Source organism: Nycticebus coucang, chromosome 4 (assembly GCF_027406575.1).
Source record: "Nycticebus coucang isolate mNycCou1 chromosome 4, mNycCou1.pri, whole genome shotgun sequence".
NCBI lineage: Eukaryota > Metazoa > Chordata > Mammalia > Primates > Lorisidae > Nycticebus > Nycticebus coucang.
The window spans coordinates 42,330,191-42,347,609 of record NC_069783.1 but is presented as its reverse complement, the minus strand read 5'-3'; the positions used below and the strand labels follow the sequence as shown (position 1 = coordinate 42,347,609).

Below are 17,419 nucleotides of genomic sequence, written 5' to 3'. Positions count from 1 at the left end.
AGTCCCTGGTTGTCCTCCTTTCTGCTTCTGTGAGATTACCTGTTTTATTTTCTTTTATTTATTTTTTATTTATTTACATTTTTTGAGAAAGAGTCTCAACTCGTTACCCTCAGTAGAGTGCTCTGGCGTCACAGCTCACAGCAACCTCAAACTGTTGGGCTGAAGTAATTCTCTTGCCTCAGCTTCCCAAGTAGCTGGGACTACAGGTGCCCACCATAATACCTGGCTATTTTTTTTTGTTGCAGTTGTCATTGTTTTAGCTGGCCTAGGCTGGATTTGAACCTGCCATCCTTGGTGTATGTGTCTGGCGCCCTACTCACTGAGCTACGGGCGCCACCAGGTTACCTGTTTTAGATTCTTCATATAAGTAAGATCATATGAAGAAGATCATATCACTTAATTAACTGACCTCCAATGGCATCTCCAGCTTTATTTGTTTAGAGAAGCATCTCTGCTTCTACCCTCAGTAGACTGAGTTGAAAGCCTTGTTAGTATAATTTGCTATACTGATCTAAATCGTAATGTTTATGTTCTTTTTGTTCAGAGTGTTATAGTTCTGTTAGTCTGTTGTCTTCAGTCTTCCTCTAGATTATAAGAATTTCTTCTGTGGATAATATTTCAGTTCCTGAAACTTTGCTTGCATCCATTCAATAGACATGGACTCCATTAGGTCAGAAAATTGTTCTGTTCATTGAGTGCTTTGATCCATATTGCCTTGTGTAGGCTGTGGGTAGTATTAAAAGTTAGAAAGATTAAGCAAAGCAATGTGTCATAAGTGATTAGAAGACACGGTTCCTGGCCTTTTGCCATTCCTAGTATGTAAGCTAAGAAATTGTGGCTCCTTGCTCAGATTTATACTGTCTGTATGTGATAGAACCAGAGTGAAAAGTCTGGGAAGAGTCTAGGTCTCTTTAAACTCCACAGCTTGTTTTTTTGTCTTACCACCAGAGTTATCTCATCAGAACTTAACTATTTACTTTAAGCCATAGTAATGAAAATAATCACTCATTACTGGTCAGAAAGGACCCTGAGGAAATTAGATCACCAGTTTTTTTTTTTTTCTTCTTTTTTTTTTTTTTTTTTGGCCGGGTCTGGGTTTGAACCTGCCACCTCCGGCATATGGGACCGGCACCCTACTCACTGAGCCACAGGTGCCGCCCAGATCACCAGTTTTATTAGTAGTAATTAAAAAGCAATTTATGGTCAAGCATGGTAGGTCATGGCTGTAATCCAAGTGCTTTGAGAGGATGAGGGAGGAGATCCCTTGAGCCCCAGGAGTTTAAGATGATAGTGAGCTATGATCATGCCTTTGGCTTCTATCTCGCCTGGGTCACGGAACAAGACGCTGTCTTAAAAACAAAGGAAAACAATCCTGTCATTTGTGACAACATGGTGAATCTGAAGGACATTATGCTGAGTGAAATAAGCCAGACACAGAGAGACAAATGCTACATGCTCTGATTTATATGTAGAATCTTTAAAAATGTTGAATTCTTAGCTACAAGTAGTAGAATGGTGGTTACCAGGGACTGAGGGGTGAGGGAAAAGAGGAAATATTGATCAATGGGTATAAACTTTTTCAGTTATTGGGGCAGGCACAGTGGTTCACACATATACTCTGGGAGGCTGAGGGTGGATTGCCTGAGGTCAGAAGCTGGAGACCAGCCTGAGCAACATCCTGTCTCTACTAAAAATAGAAATACTAGGGGGCGGCGCCTGTGGCTCAGTCGGTAAGGCGCTGGCCCCATATACTGAGGGTGGCGGGTTCAAACCCGGCCCCGGCCAAACTGCAACCAAAAAATAGCCGGGCGTTGTGGTGGGCGCCTGTAGTCCCAGCTACTCGGGAGGCTGAGGCAAGAGAATCGCTTAAGCCCAGGAGTTGGAGGTTGCTGTGAGCTGTGTGAGGCCACGGCACTCTACCAAGGGCCATAAAGTGAGACTCTGTCTCTACCAAAAAAAAAAAAAGTGAGACTCTGTCTCTACAAAAATAAATAAATAAATAAAATTAAATAAAAAAAAATAGAAATACTAGTCAAGCATTATGGCAGGTGCCTGTCTGTAGTCCTAGGTACTCGGGAGACTGAGACAAGAGGATTGTTCAAGCTCGAGAGGTTGAGGTTGCTGTGAGCTATGATGATGCCATTGTTGTGCCAGGAGTTCCACAAAGACCACAGTGCCAAAGAAGCCAAATTTACAGCAGAGTCTTTTGTCGAAGAGCCAACGGGCAACTGCCCCAGTGTCCCAACATGGGGTTTCTGAGAGCAGCTCCGAATGCTTAAGGGGTCAGGTTGTTAAGGCTTAGTCTGTATCCTGGTTGGCATGCAGGCTGTCCAGGTGCATTCAGGTGGGGGTAGCAAGCAAGCATTGTGCAGATACAGAATTTTGTGGTTAGCCAGCCATATTTTTCATATATCTTTGTTTTAATATTTTCCCATACATTTTAGTTCCAGTACTTTTCCTCCATACATTTTTGTCTCAGTGTTCTTTCCACCTGGTATTGTTTAAAGGTCAGTCCGGGGACAGTTGGTTTGTTTCCCAGGGAGTTAGTCGAGTATGAAGTTAGTGAGTACTTTCCCACCTATCTTGGGAGTGAACCAGACTTACTCCATTTTGTTGAGGGCTTGCAGCCCAGAAATTTGTAAGGAGTTAACTGGTGTTTTTCTATTTCAGCTTAGGCCTAACACCATGGCACTCTACCCAGGGCAACAGAGTAGTACTCTGTCTCAAAAAAAAAAGTTAAGGGCAGCACCTGTGGCTCAAAGGAGTAGGGCGCTGGCCCCATATGCCAGAGGTGGCAGGTTCAAACCCAGCCCCCACCAAAAACTGAAAAAAAAAAAGAACTAGGGGCTGTTTTTTGCATTATAATTTTTACATCTTGAAAAATACATTTGAACCTCTGGAATTTGAAGATATTAGGTTAATTATTTCCCTCAGCCAGCATTATTGATATGAATGACAAATAAAAAATGTGTGTGTGTGTGTATATATATATATTTTTTTTTCTTTTTTTTTTTTGCAGTTTTTGGCCGGGGCCAGGTTTGAACCTGCCACCTCCGTTATATGGGGCTGGCGCCAAAAATGTATATATTTTAAAATAAATAAATATGTTTTGATATATGTATACATTGTAAAATAATCACCACACTCACCCTAACATTTCCATTGGCTTAGCTAGTTACCCTTTTTGTGTGATGAGAACACCTGAGATCTGCTCTCTCAGCATGTTTTAAGTATACAGTACGTCATTATTAACTATGGTCACCATGCTGGACTCATGCAGTAAATGAATAGTGAAGTCTTTAATTCATTTTGAGTTAATTTTATATATGGACTAACATAAAGGTCCAGTTCCGGTTACCTTTTTTATTTTATTTTTTTTGAGACAGAGTACCTTGGCTAGGGTACAGTGTTATCATCATTGTCTCAAACTTCTGGGCTCAAGTGATTCTCTAGCCCCAGCCTCCAGAGTAGCCACTAGGCCTGGGTAATTTTTCTATTTTTGGTAGAGACAGGGTCTTGCTCTTGTTCAGGCTGGTCTCAAACTCCTGAGCTCAACCTCCCACCTCAGCCTCCCAGAGTGCTAGGATTACAGGAGTGAGCTACCTTAGCCTCCCAGGGCGCTAGGATTACAGGAGTGAGCCACGGGGCCCAGCTAGAGTCCTGTTTTATTCTTTTGCATGTGGATGTCCAGTTTTGCCAGCACCATTTATTTTTGTCTTTGTTTTATTTTGTCTCACTGTGTTTACCATGCTGGCCTTGAACTTTAGGCTTATGCAAACCTTTTGCCTCAACCTCACAATTATTTGGGACTATGGGTGCATCCTACCTCACTTAGTTCCAAAACCATTTCATACAGGCACTGTTCTTTCCTTAATATGTCTTCTGGGTGCCTTTGTCAAAAATTAGTTGAACATGTATGCGTGGATTTATCTCTGAGTTTTCTTTTATGTCCAGTTGTTCTATGTATCTGTTTTTAGACCAGTATTGGGTAATTTTTTTTTTTTTTTTTGAGACAGGTCACTTTGTCGCCCTTGGTAGGATGCTGTGGTGTCACAGCCCACAGCAAGTTTGAACTCTTGAGCTTAAGGGATGCTTTGCCTCAGCCTCCTAAGTAGCTGGAACTATAGGCACCTGCCACAAATGCCCAGCTATTTTTTAGAAACAGGGTCTCACTCTGGCTCAGGCTAGTCTCTAACTCATGAACTCAGGCAATCCACCTGCCACGGCTTCCCAGAGTGGTAGGATTATAATGCATGAGCCACCGCACCCGGCCTTGGGTAATTTTATATATAAAGAATTATTTAAAATATTCTGATCTGTTGGCTCGGCGCCCCGTAGCACAGTGGTTATGGCTCCAGCCACATGCACCGAGGGTGGCGGGTTTGAACCCTGCCTGGGCCAGCTAAACAACAATGACAACTGCAACCAAAAACCAATAGCTGGGCGTTGAGACAGGTGCCTGTAATCCCAGCTACTTGGGAGGCTGAGGCAAGAGAATCGCTTTAAGCCCAAGAGTTTGAGGTTACTGTGAGTTGTGATGTCACGGTACTCCACTCAGGGTGACAGCTTGAGACTCTCAAAAAAAAAATATTCTGATCTGCAATCTAACTTTTATGTGTTGGGTTCGGTGCCTGTAGCACAGTGGTTAAGGCGCCAGCCACATAGACCAAGGCTGGCGGGTTTGAACCTGGCCTGGCCAGCTAAACAACAATGACAACTATAGTAAAAAATAGCCGGCATTGTGGCGGGCATCTATAGTCCCAGCTACTTCGGAGGCTGAGGCAAGAGAATCACTTAAGCCCTAGAGTCTGAGGTTGCTGTGAGCTGTGACACCACGGCACTCTACCCAGGGTGACGTAGTAAGACTCTGTCTCAAAAAAGAAAATAAAAAAAATAAATAAATTTTATGTGTTGCTTCCTGGCCTTGTGACTAAGATCAACTATATAATCCAAATTTTATCTGAAAGAAATGTACAAAAATTAATAATGTAATTAGACTTGCCTGCATCTTTGTGTACTCACTGAGAATTTACGACCAATTATTTGTATTAGTTTATTATATAACAAATTTATAGAAATGTAATTATTTTTGGAGATAATATAGAGCAGAAACGGATTTTTTTTTTTTTTTTGAGACAGAGCCTCAAGCTGTCACCCTGGGTAGAGTACCGTAGCTTCACAACTGCCACAATGCCTGGCTATTTTTTGGTGGCAGCCGTCATTGTTGTTTAGCGGGCCCGGGCTGGATTTGAACCCGCCAGCTCAGGTGTATGTAGCTGGCTCCGCAGCCGCTTGAGCCACACAGGCGCCGAGCCCAGAAACAGATTTTGAGAAGTTTTAATAATTGGAAGGTAGTGAGCCAAAGAAGGAAGTTTTAAAAGGAAAAGAATTATTTCCTTTTTTTTTTTTTTTTTTTTTTTTTGAGACAGCAACCTACAACTCCTGGTCTTAGGCAATTCTCTTGCCTCAGCATCCCAAGTAGCTGGGACTACAGGTGCCCACCAGAACACCCAGCTATTTTTTGTTGCAGTTGTCACTGCTGTTTTAGCTGGCCTGGGCTGGGTTCGAAGCTGCCACCCTCAGTATATGGGGCCGGCACCCTACCCACTGAGGCACAGGTGCCGCCCCCTTTCTTTTTTATTAAAATACAGCCTCTGTCAAGTTAGGTCACTACCTAAGTAGTTTGGCAGTTGGATAGAGTGAGTCAGATCTGATCTAAACAAATAGATTTATACTATTTGAAGTTAGCTAGAACTTGGAAACCATGAAGTGACTTAATAGTTTTTAAGTTATTAAAAGAGATTTTTGTGAGTCTGGGATGAGACAAAACAAATAATTCACTAGACTTTTAAGTTAGTTTTGAATACAATGAGATAATAACTCATTAGAATCAATTTTTCTCTTCATTATTCATTCTTATATGAAGTCAGAAGGTAGTAACAATTAGAGATATTTTTTATAGAAGTCCTTAATTAAAACACATTTTGAAACTCATTTTCTTTGACAGAGCCCTACTCTAGTCCCTTCCCTTTTCATCATTTATTCTCATCAAGTTTTCTTGTGTAAGTCCATTATTGCTCTATAATAGCAATGGTGTTTATCATATAATAATACATTATAGAATAATGTAAAATAGTGCTGTTCAGTTGGGGTGCCAGAAATGTTAGGCACATTGCTTACTTGTTTAAAGTTCAATTGAAAGGCAAACTTTCAAGGACAATTTCTTAGTACTCACCATTAAATTAATAAAGGGATATGAGAAAAAGAAAGATTTTTAAATGTATTATCATATCTCCCTATTCTGTTGCTTTTCTGCCTTCTCTTTTAGATAAACAATGTGCTGAGCTATTTTCCTACATTGTGGTTCAGAAAATGAATTTTCTGATCTGTGTTAATTTATTTCAAGTTTTTTGTATCTCTGTGCTTCTGAATTTTATATTACAGGGATAATTGAAGTCCTCAAAGGAATGCATGAATTGGGAATAGATCCTGATCAGGATACTTATGTAAATTATGTGTTTCCATCCTTTGAGAGTGTGAAGTCAGTCCATACGGCTTTGCAGGTGAGTAAAATATGTTTTAATTTCATAATTGAACAGAATGTCTTTCTTTCCTAAAATTTAGTGGTCACCAAAAAAATGAAAAGTCACTGAGCTAAGGACTAATAATGGTCAAGTCTGTGTGCAATTTTCTAAGGCTTCGTAAAAATATTAGTTGGTATAACATTTATAGTGAGTGGTTAAGTTTTAAAAGTTTATAAAGGTAAAGCAACATTTTTCTTGTGTATTGAAAGGCAGTATGCCACTGTCAGAAAAAAATTAAAATAATATTCACATCTTTGTTTTGAGACAGAGTCTGACTCAGTTGCCCTGGGTTGAGTGCTAATGGTGTCACAGCTCACAGCAGCCTCAAACTCTTGGGCTCAAGTGATTATCTTGTCTCAGCCTCCCACGTAGTTGGGAGTATAGTAGACAGGAGGGCTCACTTTGCTAAGGCTGGTCTCGAACTCCTGAGCTCAGGCAGTCCACCACCTCTGCCTCCCAGAGTGCTAGGATTTCAGGCGTGAGCCACCATGCGTAGTCTTAATACTCACTTGTTAATCCCACCCAATGCACAAGTGCAATTTTTATTTTTGCAATATTTGTTTTCACCTCCATATGAATTGTCATAAATGCAGTAGTAGTATAGGGTGTCCATAATTTTGTGTGCAATTTAATGGTTGGCTATTTTATTTGGTTTTTTTTTTTTTTTTTGAGTCAAAGTCTCAAGCTGTCGCCCTGGGTAGAGTGCTATGGCATCATAGCTCACAGCAACTAGTCTCGAACTTGTCATCTCAAGCTATCCACCTGCCTCAGCCTCCTTCCCCCTCCCCCCCAGAATGCTAGAATTACAGGCATGAGCCACCACGCACGGCCAGTAGTTGGCTATTTTAAATTCCACATGAACTTTATGGACAACCTGGGCTCAAATGATCCTCTTGCCTCAGTTTTTCTATTTTTTTTTCAATTCTTTAATTAATTAATTATTTTTGAGACAGTCTCACTTTGTAACCCTTGGTAGAGTGCCATGGCGTCATCACTCACAGCAACCGCAAACGCTTGAGCTCAAGCTGTTCTCTTGCCTCAGCCTCCCTAGTAGCTGGGACTATAGGCAGCCACCACAATACCCTGCTGTTTTTTAGAGATGGGGTCTTGCATTTGCTCAGGCTGGTCTCAACCTCTGAGCTCAGGCAATCCACCCACCTCAGCCTCCCAGCATCCTAGGATTATAGGTGTGAGCCACCTTGCCTGGCCCAAGTTTTTCTGTTTTTAGTAGAGATGGGGGTCTCACTTTTGCTCAGGCTGGTCTCCAACTCATCATCTCAAGCAATCCACCTGCCTCAGCCCCCCAGAGTGCTAGGATTACAGGCATGAGGCACCGCACCTGGCCAATAGTTGGCTATTTTAAATTGTACATGAACTTTGTGGACACCTTGCATGTTTCCTATTCTGTATTCTTAAGTCTTCTAAAATGATCTTTTGTTTGAGCCAAAAGCTTTATTTTCCTGCCACGTAGTTCTTGTCCATAGTGGGATAGGCAAGATGTTGATAAAGAGGCCTTTGAAGAAGCTGACTTGGACAGTGCATTGGACCAGCAAAGGTTGCATTTCCCACTTTCAAAGTCCAGTGCTGTATCATTAGGAGCAACATGGCATTGCACCTAATACTTAATAAGGAATACTTTGTTTGAAAGATCTGTTTATTCACATAATACTTGACTTTTTAAAAAAACTTTCAGGTCAACAGGAGGGCACAAATGATTAGGCTACGTTGTTAGTTAAAGTCCATTTGTAGTTGAGACCTTCACCCGGGGGTGGTGGGAGCATCCCATATGCTCTTACATTGAGCAGATTAGGTGAGAATGCACCAATCCCCTTTCTTCTGTCCGCCTTGATTTTTCTAATAATGTTAATAGGTTTCTTTCTTTCCTTAAAATAGTTACAGTCTTCTTTAAGTTAGAGTTACGTCTCAAGTATCTTTACCTCTCTTCCTAAGTCCTTAGTGTAGTATTTTGAGCCTGTGCTATAAAAATTTACTGTTTGAGAACTTTTTTAAAAAGCAACTTTCCCACATATTCTTTTTTTCCCAAGTGTTTTCCGTCTTTGCAGAAATATAACCCAAGATTTTAATGTCTCCTGATTACTACTTGTATTTTCTCACTCATGAGTAGGAAGAACCAAAACTAATTTGGAAACGTATCCTAAATTCAGTTATATTCATTTTTATTTCAACTATGTTTCACCTCCTTTGCTGGAATTTTGGTAGTATGAAGTATTGTGGGCTCCAGAACAACTACTCTGTTAAGTGCTTAATTGAATCCACAGTATTGATAGGCTTTTTGTTTTCATCTATACAACAAAAATTATGGTTTTTGTGAGTTTAAAAATATCCCATAAAATATGAGGTCTGAAATTAAGTTTGTAAACTCATTCAAGAAAAAATGCTCCATACCTCATTGTTGAGTATCACAATAGTCACCTTTGAAGTACTCCCCTTGGGATACTATGCTCCAAGGCCACTGCCTCATCCACCCTTCAAAGCATTTTTTCTAGGATGAGTGTGTGAACTTAATTTTCAGACCTCATATGATGACAGCTCCGACAGGCATTCTAGAAAAAGAGTTCCAAGTTGCTTTGAAGGATGGACCAGGTGCTGGCATTGGTGCATAGCTTCCCAAAGGGAGTACTTTGAAGGTGACCATAGTGATATTTAGTAATGAGGTATGGAGCGCTTTTTCTCGGATGAGTTTGCGAAGTTAATTGTTCGACCTCATATGTTTGTTGGTAAAATGAAAAATACAAAGGATAAGACTACACAGCTCTTCCACTGTTCCTTGGGATAGTCATTATTATTTTGTATGTATGTTATTGCAGATGTGAGGATGTTTGAGACATCTTGCTCAGCAAGATGATTATGCTATTCTCATATTACCTGGCAACCTACATTTTTTCCTCTGGCACCTTTCTATAACAATATGTAATTCCACAAATTATTTTTTATGCTCATATGCTGTTTTATTGTGTTGATATATCATAATTTATTTTTATGCTTTTTTAATTGGTTATCTGGGTCATTTTTAATATTACGCTATTATAAAATGATTCATTTATATGTTTGAACTAAATATTGGTTTATATACTTAAAAATTATTAAACAAATGATGTTAGGACAAATGAAGAACCACTTGAAGTGAAATTAAGTTTGATCCTTATCTCACTGTATGCCCCCAGACATTGTTTTAGATCCATGCATTGAATTTTTGTTTTGCCTTGAAGAAAGAGTTGTTCTAGTGTCTTCAGTAGTAATTTCCAGGAAGGAATGTCCTTTAAGGGTAACAGATTATCTTTATTAGAGGATAAGTATTTAATTTTTTAATGTTGGAGCTACATCTCAAAACTTAGGCTAGAATTCAATTATTTAGCTCATATGTTGTTTTCGAAAATGATAGTTTATTAGTGAATATGATGATAAAAGTAATAGGAAAACAGGAAATTTGAATGGTGTATCAAAATATTTAGCTGAGGCATATTATCTTTGATATACGCTTTATCCGTAGGAAAATGGATGTCTTCCTGAAGGTGATACGTTTTCTCAAGCTGAGCTGAGAAGTGAAGCAGTAAATGGGAACTTAGACTATATTTTATCATTTTGTAAGTATGGAATGTGAGAAGTGAACTTGACAAGTGTTAGTCTGTGTTACTATGGAGGCATGCCGGGCACTTCATGCAATGAAAGCAAGGAAGTTTGTGTATGTTTTGTTATAGCCAGACTGATAAGATAGTTATGAGTTGAACTTGTGGATAAATTGAAAGTAATTTTAAAGTTGGAAGGACCTTGGATATATATAACATGATGTTACAGTGGAGGTTGGAATGAGGACCTTGAAGACTTAGGTCCTCTTTCTAATTCAGCCACTGATTATGTGACCTGGAATAAGTCTTCTAACAACTTTAATGAGATTCTACATCAGTTTCATAAATGGGTATAGTACCTATCTACCATGCAGGGGTGGTTGTAAAAATCAGGTGAGTTACTGTTTCTGGAAAGTGTTTTCTAAGCTAACTTGCAGATTATTGTAAAGTTAAGTTACATGAAGCTATCTCCTAGCCTTGGTTAACAAAAACAAAGCAAACGTTTATTAAACATTTAAAAATGCTGATGTGCAGGAGGTGCTTATGGCTCAAAGGAGTGGGGCGCTGGCCCCGTATGCCGGAGGTGGTGGGTTCAAACCCAGCCCCGGCCAAAAACTGCAAAAAAAAATGCTGATGTGCTTTGAATTCTTTTTTTTTTGTAGAGACAGAGTCTCACTTCATGGCCCTCGGTAGAGTGCCATGGCATCACACAGCTCACAGCAACCTCCAACTCCTGGGCTTAAGCGATTCTCTTGCCTCAGCCTCCCAAGTAGCTGGGACTACAGGCACCCGCCACAACGCCCGGCTATCTTCTGGTTGCAGTTCAGCCGGGGCCGGGTTTGAACCCACCACCCTCGGTATATGGGGCCGGCGCCCCACCTACTGAGCCACAGGTGCCACCCGTGCTTTGAATTCTTATCCCATGGTCATTCATTGATGAATGAAGAAAGCTGTAGAGAAGTTAAATGATTTGCACAATATTAGTGATTTGAGCCAAAAGCAAATTTTCTGACTTTATTTTTTCAGTACATTTTATTTTTAATAAGTATATAAGGTATTGCCAATTTTTAGAGCCTGTGGAAAATACACCATACTAAAAACATAGCACAGAAATACACCAATTTTTACCTCCATAAAATGTTAAAAGTTAAACTCTGATTAACATATAATCAAATTGTGTAGGTGGAAGCTTTGTAAAAACCAGGTTATTGGTATATGTTACTTGTGTACATGTCATTTAAAAGAATGCATTATAATGTAAGGGAAAGGCAAAGTGTCCCATATGGAAAATGGTGACTGTTGAAGGTATAATCAAGTTGAAGGTTGGCTAGTAATGCTGGCTGTTATCTAAGTGTATTGATTTTGCCTTCCACTCTGTATAATTTATAGATTTTCCATACTGACAAGATGAAAACAGAGAGGCATTAGCAGAGGAATCTGGGCTGGGAAGGTGCATACATGAGAGCTGCCTTTCCTTTTATCATGCAATCCATTTCACTTCATTGTCAGCCTCTTGATTTTTCAGACGTGTTTGTCTGACTTGTTTGTTGCTAAGGAAACTAGATGCTTTTTGTCAGCAGCCTTCCAGCTTGCTGAGATGTTTCTGGTCACCTTTTTAGTAAATAAAAACTTGATAATATTCCGTGAAATACTATTTTGAATAGTATAAAAATAAATTTTCAAGAGGCTATTTGTTAAACATGAAAAAGAAGAAAAATTCCAGGAACGTGAAGGCTAAAGAATATTTGCGCTTATTCCAGTCAGTACCTTCCTCCCCTCCCCTGATTTATAGGCCTTTGCAGAGCAGTTTGTTCTGTAATTGCTGGTATTTACTACACTGTTGGTTACTGCTTTACAAGGCATGTTGAATCGTTGAGAAGAGTAAATGGACTATCTTGATTAAGTTTTGGAAACTTAAGATAAACTTATCTTGATTAAGTAGGAAACATTTTCCCACTACATGTTGACAGGCATGGAAATTAATTTGATCAGGCAAAGTTAAAACTACTGAGACGCCTGGGTTTGTGGCTGCTTTAAAATTCCTTGGGTCACTAATGGTCATTTTTTGAATGATTTTTATATTTTCAAATGTTGTAAAATCACTGAGGAACTTATTTTTGTTCAAGGGATATAGCTAATCTTAAACAATTCTCTTTATGTGGGTTGGTTAATTTTTTTTGTTTGTTTAATTGTTGGGGATTCATTGAGGGTACAGTAAGCCAGGTTACACTGATTGCATTTGTTAGGTAAAGTCCCGCTTGCAATCATGTCTTGCCCCCAGAAGGTGTGGCACACACCAAGGCCCTACCCCTCTCCCTCCTTCCCTCTCTCTGCTTTTCCTCCCCCCCTTTAATTGTCATTAATTGTCCTCATATCAAAATTGAGTACAGGGTTGGTTAATTTTTTTATTTATATTTAAAGGAGTTGAACAAATTTTTTTTTTTTTTTTTTTTTTTTTTTTTTGAGACTGGAGTCTCAAGCTATTGACCTGGGTAGAGTACCATGGTGTCATAGCTCACAGCAACCCCCAACTCTTGGGCTTAAGTGATTCTCTTGCCTCAGCCTCCCAAGTAGCTGGGACTATAGGTGGCAGCCACAACACCCGGCTATTTTGTTGTTGTTGTTGCAGTTGTCATTGTTGTTTTAGCTGGCCCAGGCTGGGTTTGAACCCACCGGCCTAGGTGTATGTGGCTGGTGCCCTACCCACTGAGCGATGGATGCCACCAAGGAGTTGAACAAATCTTAAAAATGATTCTGGGGTGGCACCTGTGGCTCAGTGAGTAGGGCGCCGGCCCCATATACCGAGAGTGGCGGGTTCAAACCCAGCCCTGGCTGAACTGCAACTGAAAAATAGCTGGGCATTGTGGCGGGTGCCTGTAGTCCCAACTGCTCGGGGGGCTGAGGCAGGAGAATCGCTGAAGCCCAAGAGCTAGAAGTTGCTGTGAGTCCTGTGACATCATGGCACTCTGCTGAAGGCGGTAAAATGAGACTCTGTCTCTACAAAAAACAAAAAAATTATTCTGATTGGGCGGTGCCTGTGGCTCAAAGGAGTAGGGCACCCCGGCCCCATATGTCGGAGGTGGTGGGTCCGAACCCAGCCCTGACCAAAAACTGCAAAAAAAAAAAAAAAAAAAGACTCTGATTCCTTCCATGAGTTTTTCAAAAAATTAAACCGGGTATCTTTTTTTTTTTTGGCCGGGGCTGGGTTTGAACCTACCACCTCCGGCATATGGGACCGGTGCCCTACTCCTTGAGCCACAGGCGCTGCCCTAAACCGGGTATCTTAATCTTCATCTAAACTGTACTTACTGTCTTCAGAATTTGCTTTTACTATGAATTTCTCTCTAATTGCATCTGTCTTATATCATTCAGTAGCCACATTACATTTATAGTGAAAAGATTCACTCAGTCATTTATAACACGGTACTATTTTAAAACAATGGCAGGGAAAAGTATATCGGGAGACTCCGATTGTGAGTCTATTTGTTGTTACATAGGGCAAAGGTTATTTGAAAAATCAGTGTAAGGCCTGATTCTTACAAGTCAGAGCAAATAAATAAATGCTCAAAAAAGTGAAATAAAGTCAATTCCATAACAGAAGCAAAGATCTATTTTATTATGTCTTCGGGTTGTCATTCTTGTATGACTATAGGTCATTGATTAGAGTGGAAAATGAAATGAGAAAGAGTGGGCTTGGCACCCTTAGCTCAGTGGTTAGAGCACCATGAGGCTGGTGGGTTCAAACCTTGCCCGGGCCAGCTAAACAACAATGACAACTGCAACCAAAAAATAGCTAGGCATTGTGGCAGGCTCCTGTAGTCCCAGTTACTTGGGAGGCTGAGGCAAGAGAATAGCCTAAGCCCAAGAGTTGGAGGTTGCTGTGAGCTGTGATGCCACGGCACTCCACCGAGGACAACATAGTGAGACTCTGTCTCAGAAAAAAAAGAAGAAATGAGAAAGTGTGAATGGTTCAGAAGAACCCAACACACCTCTCAGAAAAGAATGTTTCTCTTCATCTACTATCTTTAAAGGATGAACGTACTATAGGGTATTACAGTCTCTTGTCTTTTGGCCAATGGTCCAAAAACTTAGCCTCAGTATGTGTATCAGGCAGACTCTGAGGATGCTGGTATGTTAGTAATTGCTGTTTATAGGAAATAATATTTATAAACTCCTTATAAATATTACATATACTATATATTTATGAAGTGAAATAAATATGCATTAAAAGGCTGCTTATTGCAAACATTTATTACCATATTATCTATGAAAATATTTTCATTGTTTTGGCTCGGTGCCTGTGGCTCAAGCAGTTAAGGCACCAGCCACATATATCAGAGCTGGCAGGTTCGAAACCAGCCGGGGCCTGCCAAACAATGACAACTGCAACCAAAAAATGGCCAGGAATTGTTGCGGCGCCTATAGACCCAGCTACTTGGGAGGCTGAGGCAAGAGAATTGCTTAAGCCTAAGAGTTGGAGGTTGCTGTGAGTTATGATGTCACAGCACTCTACCCAGGGCGACAGCTTGAGGCTCTGTCTCAAAAAGAAAGAAAATATTTTCATTTTTTGAATAAAAATTTCAAAATGAAAACTAAAATGTATAAGGTGATAATGTAGGGTTTTTTTGGTTTGTTTGTTTGTTTATTTGGTCTGAGATTTAATAATGGTTGTTTTCTTTTGCAGTGGAATCAAATACATTGCCTTTCTCATTTAATTCGTTTAGAAGCAGCCTGATTCTAGGCTTTAAGAGGTAAGATGACTAACTTAAATGTTCTTTACCTAAATATGGACTGATTTATCTTGTCTTTTTGACTTATTGCATGAGGAAAAATATACAGATTCTTATTTTCCAAAATACTTCTGGTATACCTGAAATAACCTTATCTGGTGTATTCTTCCTTTTAAGTAGTTAAGTTTAGGCAGCCTTTGTTGTCATCTTTTTCACAAAATATACACAGATTTGGTAAAGATCCTATTTCTAAGGAGAAAGTGCTGTTTGAGGTAAAGACAAATTTGCATGTATATTCATTTTACTCTTTGAGAATTTAATTATAAGATGACTTACTCATTATTGTATTATTCTCCTTCTCCGTGTGTTTAGGGAATATTAATGCCTTTGCCCTTGTAATTTTCTTATTTTCAAAATATTTAAACATTAAGAAAAGTTAAAAGAATAGTAAAGGACCACCTATATACCTTTTACCTAAATTCATCAATTTGTTACTATTTTGTAATATTTACTTACATTCTTTTTTTTTGAGACAGTCTCACAATGTTGCCTAGCCCACAGCAACCTCAAACTCCTGGGCTTAAACAAGCAATTCTCTTGCTTCAGCCTCCCAAGTATCTGGGACTACAGGCGCCCGCCACAACACCTGGCTATTTTTTTTGTTATTGTTGTTTAGCAGGCCTGGGCCGGGTTCGAACCTGCCAGCCCTGCTGCATGTGGCTGTGCCCTAACCACTGAGCATGGGCACTGAGCCTACTTACATTCTTACACACTTCTTGGTCACCCAGGGTGGAGTGCAATAGAGTCGTCAGAGTTCACTGCAACCTCAAACTGCTAGGCTTGAGTGATTCTCCCACCCCATCCACCAGAGTACCTGGGACTACAGGCCTGTACTCACCAGGCCCAACTAATTTTTTTTTTTTTTTGGAGGGACAAGATCTCACTATGTTGCTCAACTCCTGGTCTCAAGGGCTCCTCCCACTTTCCAGAGTTCTGGGTTACAGGTGCAAGTCACCGTGCCCAGCTTCACTCACACTCTACATGCAAAGTGTGTGTGTGTATACTCAGACATGTGATGTGCATTTTTTTTTTTAATAAACTTGAAATTGTAGACATGGCACTGAATCTTCCAGCATGTATCTCTTAGGGATAAGGTTATCATCTATATAATCCTAATATCAATATCACTACAAAATATAACAACAGGACGGTCCTGTGGCTCAGTGGGTAGGGCGCTGGCCCCATATACCGAGGGTGGTGGGTTCCAACCCAACCCTGGCCAAACTGCAACAAAAAAATAGCTGGGAGTTGTGGTGGGCGCCTGTAGTCCCAGCTACTGAGGAGGCTTGAGGCAAGAGAATCACCTAAGCCCAGGAGCTGGAGGTTGCTGTGAGCTGTGATGTGACCACACTCTACCCAGGGTGATAAAGTGAGACTCTCAAAAAATATATATATACATATATATAAAACAACAACAAAAAATAACCCCATGTTATCAGCTGATACACATAGTTCATATTCAGATTTTCATAGTTGCCACAATTTCTCAAGTTCATGCACTGCATTTGATTGCTATGTCTCTTTAATCTCTTAATCCAGTATAGTTCCTTTACTTTTTTTATTTTTTTGTGATACTGTTTTTTTTGGTTTGTTTCTTTGTTGCTGTTAAAGAACCCATGCTAGTTTCCTACGTTTTGTATTTGTCTGATTTTTCTTCTCATAATGAAACTCAGATTAAACATTTTTAGCAAGACTACTTCAGAGGTTATGGGCACTTCTTATTGTATCACATGAAGGAATATAAAGTCAGGTTTTAGACATCGATGCCAGCAGGTAAGTTTGATCACTTTGTACGGTGAGGGTTCCCACAGCCCCTCCTTGCAAAGGAAGCTCTTCCCCTTTGTAATTGGTAAGAATTTGGGGGGGTGATACTTTAAGGTAATGTATCTATCCTGTTTTCTCAGAACCGAAAGGTTTTAGCAGCTATTGGTAATCCTTGTTGAATTAGTTATTAATTAATATTGGTGGCTGCAAAAAGGATGAGTTTCCAGTTGTATTATTCCTTCTGTATTTATTATTCCAGTTGTATTATTCCTTCTGTATTGGTAATCCTTGTTGAATCAGTTATTAATATTGGTGGCTGCAAAAAGGATGAGTTTCCAGTTGTATTATTCCTTCTGTATTTATAATGTTAATAAGGTCTGATTCCTCAGTAATCTCTATGCTGTTCAGTGGTGAGCACAGTGGGGTTTGCCATAGCCTTCATTGTAGGCAAGAAGAGTTAGAAAAGTAGGTGGGATCCTAGGTTGCTGCCCTTCCTTTAGCCAGTGAAGTTCTAATCTTTTTGGTAATAATTCTGTGTATTTAAAAGAATGAAAAAGACAATGTTCACGCCTTTAAAAATAAAAATCGAGAGGTATAGAATACATAATCAAATAGAGAACATGATCATACATTTTTCTTACTTCTTAAACATACGGAGTTAGAAATGGTAGACGTTATGATGCCTTTGTGTACT

The 17,419-nt window shown here is 39.8% G+C and overlaps 1 protein-coding gene across 1 annotated transcript in view; it reads left to right on the top strand.

The window, feature by feature from the left end:
• Positions 1 to 17,419, top strand: part of LRPPRC (leucine rich pentatricopeptide repeat containing) — a 127,146-nt gene that overhangs the window by 32,547 nt on the left and 77,180 nt on the right. The window contains exons 12-14 of the mRNA XM_053587363.1: positions 6,445 to 6,563; positions 10,096 to 10,189; positions 14,856 to 14,922. Of these exons, the coding sequence (XP_053443338.1) occupies positions 6,445 to 6,563; positions 10,096 to 10,189; positions 14,856 to 14,922 (280 nt within the window). The remainder of the gene's footprint in view (positions 1 to 6,444; positions 6,564 to 10,095; positions 10,190 to 14,855; positions 14,923 to 17,419) is intronic.